We start from the raw sequence: 4,101 nt of genomic DNA on the forward strand, positions 1-4,101 counted from the left end.
AAGAAACCCCTCCAACTGTATACCTTTACAGTACAGATTTTGAAATGAACAAATATTTAACCTAATGCTGATTATCAGTAGAAAATTACAAATTAGGGGCCCAATCCTATAAGCTTTTATGCACATGAGTAGCCATACTCACTATTGAGGTCCAGTGTGTAAGTGTTTGCAGAATCAAACCCCAGATGTGTTCTTTGGTAAAACTCCATCAAGTAGACTCTTAAAGGAAGATAGCCAGTACCTAGTGCAACACCTTGTACTAACACTACTGACAGTTTTTTTTTTTAAAAAAAAGCAATAACTAGTTGTTCATTTTAGTAAACCTGCTTATTCCCTGGAGGAATAAACAACAAAATATGCCATTTCCAATTACAATAGTTTTATTTCTGGCAACTATATGTCTTTATTAGATTATATTGTAAAGAATCTTCTCAAGACCTTCTTATAAAAGCAGACAGGATCTACATATTTTCATATTTCACCATGTCTTTGGCTTTTCTTTGTTGGTTACAAAGATTTCCTTGTATCCATTCCTTAGGGAAAACATGTCCTTTGCTGTATGTCCAAACAGAACAAAAACTGATGAAAAACATCTTTACAACAGCCTTAAACTATTCCTAAATGCTCCTTATTTCTTATCAGAAAATATTCTTCTATCAAGAGTTTGAACATGAAACCCACAACATCCATAAAGGAGATCTACTGCTGAACTACTAGGATAAATGGCTGGTTTGCATTGCCTCTGGTCTTTATCTAATACGGAGAATAGACTGCTGTTTTATCAAAAGAGGAATAAATTGCTGTTATTGTGATGTTAGCCCATCACTTGGCATTGCAATTCAAGTTTTTGTGAGAAAGAAATGTATGATCTAACTGCGACTTGACCTATGCCTTCTGAGATCCATCTAGGTGCTCTAATGGAGCATAAAAAGTGTTGAATACAAGGACATGCAAACTGGTGATGAAAAAATTTGTTTGAGGATAGTACTGAAGAGAAAAGAACTTGTATAAGCTAGTGGTTTACATACAGCTCAGTTTGTTAAATGTGAGAGGAAGAGAATTGACCAAATGTAATTGTTTTAATGTATTTCAATAGGAAACTGCACATTTAACAATACTAAGTATCTGATTGTGTTTTTTTATCATTCTAAAAAAGTGTTCTGGTTAAAGAGATTGTGCAGGATTCCTTAAAGATCTGGCTTGCTATTTCAAGAAATCATTAGAACATTTTATTAAACCATTAGAAAAGAAGAATATGATCATATTGCTTTGTAGGACAGCTGTCCTTTCTCAGTGCTATATTAAACATTTACAAAACATTTGAACCACAGTATATCACAATACACACCTAGTTTGAATAAGATGATTGTTTGATTGCATTTAAAAGAAAATTCCCTAGTTGCCATAGCGTTCAGAATGTCTTAGGACAAGATCTATTTTTAAAGAGAGGTTTGTAGAACAGCAGCAGTTAGATTTTAGTCCTGATAAAGGCTCACTTTTCATTCATAGTCAGAGCCTAAATGTGCTCTTCTTGTACCTAACCAGATAATAAGCACTCAGCACACTCCCCCTTCTTGACACAACACACTGAGACTAATCACACATAATTGGAGAGGAGGAGCAGAGGGCTGGGCAAGCTATTGTGTCCAAAGGACAAATGGTCAGTTTATGAGGCTTTTGTCTGATGCATAATTTCTTATATATCTACAGTGGAAAAAAGTACCCTGTTGAAAAAAGAAAAAGAAAAAAAGAAATCACCCAAACAAGTCAGAACATTTCAATTTTGCATGGATAGAAGAATCAACAGGGAAAATTCAAGAAAGGCAAAAGAAAAATCTATGAGGTGATGTGTGCACTTTTTAAAGATCTCGAGGAAACTATTTGCTCCCTAAGTGAATGAGAAAGCTTTAGTACTTTCAACTGGTCAAATACAACCACAAAGCATATGATGTATGTGTTTTCAAATACAAACAAAGAAATCATGTTTAGAGAGATTAACAAACATGCAAGCTGAAAGGCAGGAGAGAGAAGGAAAACTAGCTGTAGAGCTTTGTAAATATATACATATCATTTTTTAAGGTGGAAATATAATTGAGAAAAATAAGTTCTTAAAATGACATACAGAATGTCTCACAAGGTTCCCTCACTGCAATAAATGAAACAAATTTTCCTTATCATATTTTATGATAGCCATTCAGAAAAAATAAATCACACACACATATAATTAGTTTTAATTTGTCCTTTTAAAAAAAATTATTTCATCTTCTATTCATGTTTGGTTAAAACAAGAAGAAAGGGGTAATGGATGTTTTCTTCATATGTATCTTTTTCTTCTTTTTTCAACTGCAAATAAAAAATAGAACAAGTAAGCAAACCAGTGTTAACACATTTTTAAACTACTGACACAAAATGATGTTTACTTCTTAGCTAACTGTATTTTTTAGTGTGAACAATATTACAACTGATTAAACAGCTTAAAACAGCCAAAAAGCTTAATGTCAAATACTATCACAGTTACAGGACTGTATATCAAAATATTTATCACAGGTTTGTAAGTGCATTTTTTCCAAATGAGGAAGAAAAAGTGGCATGTTGCTTATAAAAATGTCTGAGTTATATATTCACAAATTAATGCATTACTCAATTAATTAAACTAGATTCAAATGAGATTTAGCGTCTGACTTAAATCCACAAAGCAAGGACATTCAGTATGAAGGCTGAAACTTCATCCTTAACCTACCCCGTAGTGCCTCAGTATTGCAGCAGATTTAGTATTTAAGATCACCAACTGTTTGGGGACCCCTGTAATACCTTGACACAACAGGAAGGTTTATATGGGCCTAAGCCATTTCAAAGGCTATAATGCTGCTTCTGATGTCTTATTTATTAATGATGTGCAATTCAAAAATTCTTTTACTAATACAGAATTATAGCAGCACCAGTAATTAGAGCAGAACCATTTGCACTGCTAGGGCTAGGTTATGTGAGCACTTCTGATATATACTCAAAATATTTTTTTAAATTATAAACGTGTATTCAGACAGTTGACTAGAATGGCTTATTCAGCTAAAGTTATTCTTGTAAATACATTTAGAATATATAAATACATATTATACTGATAAATGAACTATTCTCCCATAAATGATTCTCCCACAAATATTACTTTTTATAAAAAAACAGTTATATTTTTATCATTTGTTTAAATACAATGTCAAAGGGGGGAAATGCAAACATGTGCATTTAATACTGACACAAATCAGAAAAACACAAGAAATACCAGATTAAAGATCAATACTGTTCTTAATCAACATTGTTATGCCTTTTTTCTCCATGGAATGAATTAAGGATTTTAGTTGGTCTCTGTCACATGATTACTAAAATTATTTCACCAAAGGTCTTTTTCATATCATATTCTTCAACTGTGACGTGTCTCAGTGTAAGCTGCTGTCCATTAGCAATTAACACACTTTTCCTTTTTCATAGTGGAACATAAAGCTGATCTATTCTTTAAATTCTAATCCACTTTACTAAGAAGTGTTTGTATATAATTACTAAAGTAATGACAATCTGCTTCCCAAGATCTTTAACTTTACCACAGGTGGTTCACTTTGTTTGCACAGGATTACTCATCAATTTCACAGTATCCTGGCAGCTTTTACACCAGCAAACTATATATTTTATTCAGAGCATAGAGTTTTATGAACTCCACTATTTTACTAAGACAGAAATCCAGCAAAATTAGTCAACAGATTTTCTTTAACAAACCCAGAATGAATGGGATACATCTGCCAATTTCTCTCTCTTGAACCTTTCTCTTTTGCTTGTTGGAATGGAAAAGGAGCACCCAAATATATATTTGGACTGGGGGAGGATAGTACAGCTGAATAATTTCCTGGAGGAAGGAAAAGGTAAATACTACTATTTCTATGCACTTCCTTTAGACTAGTTTTGTGTTAGTTGATCCACTTAGCTACATCAAGTACAGTAATACATAGGATGAAGAATTCTCTATACAGGAAAGCCCCCAAAGTAATATATAGGCTAAATAAAGCTTGTTTGGGGATGTGACAGAAACCATATGCCCCCATGCTACTTTTAACC

The 4,101-nt window shown here is 33.0% G+C and overlaps 1 protein-coding gene across 1 annotated transcript in view; it reads right to left on the bottom strand.

Moving 5' to 3' along the window:
• Window positions 1-290: 290 nt before the first annotated feature.
• CAMKMT (calmodulin-lysine N-methyltransferase) overlaps window positions 291-4,101 on the bottom strand; it is a 360,601-nt gene continuing 356,790 nt past the window's right edge. Inside the window, exon 11 of the mRNA XM_034764427.1 lies at window positions 291-2,343. Within this exon, the coding sequence (XP_034620318.1) occupies window positions 2,266-2,343 (78 nt within the window). The 3' untranslated portion in view covers window positions 291-2,265. The remainder of the gene's footprint in view (window positions 2,344-4,101) is intronic.

The sequence above is a fragment of the Trachemys scripta genome, chromosome 3 (genome assembly GCF_013100865.1).
Source record: "Trachemys scripta elegans isolate TJP31775 chromosome 3, CAS_Tse_1.0, whole genome shotgun sequence".
NCBI classification, from domain to species: Eukaryota; Metazoa; Chordata; order Testudines; family Emydidae; genus Trachemys; species Trachemys scripta.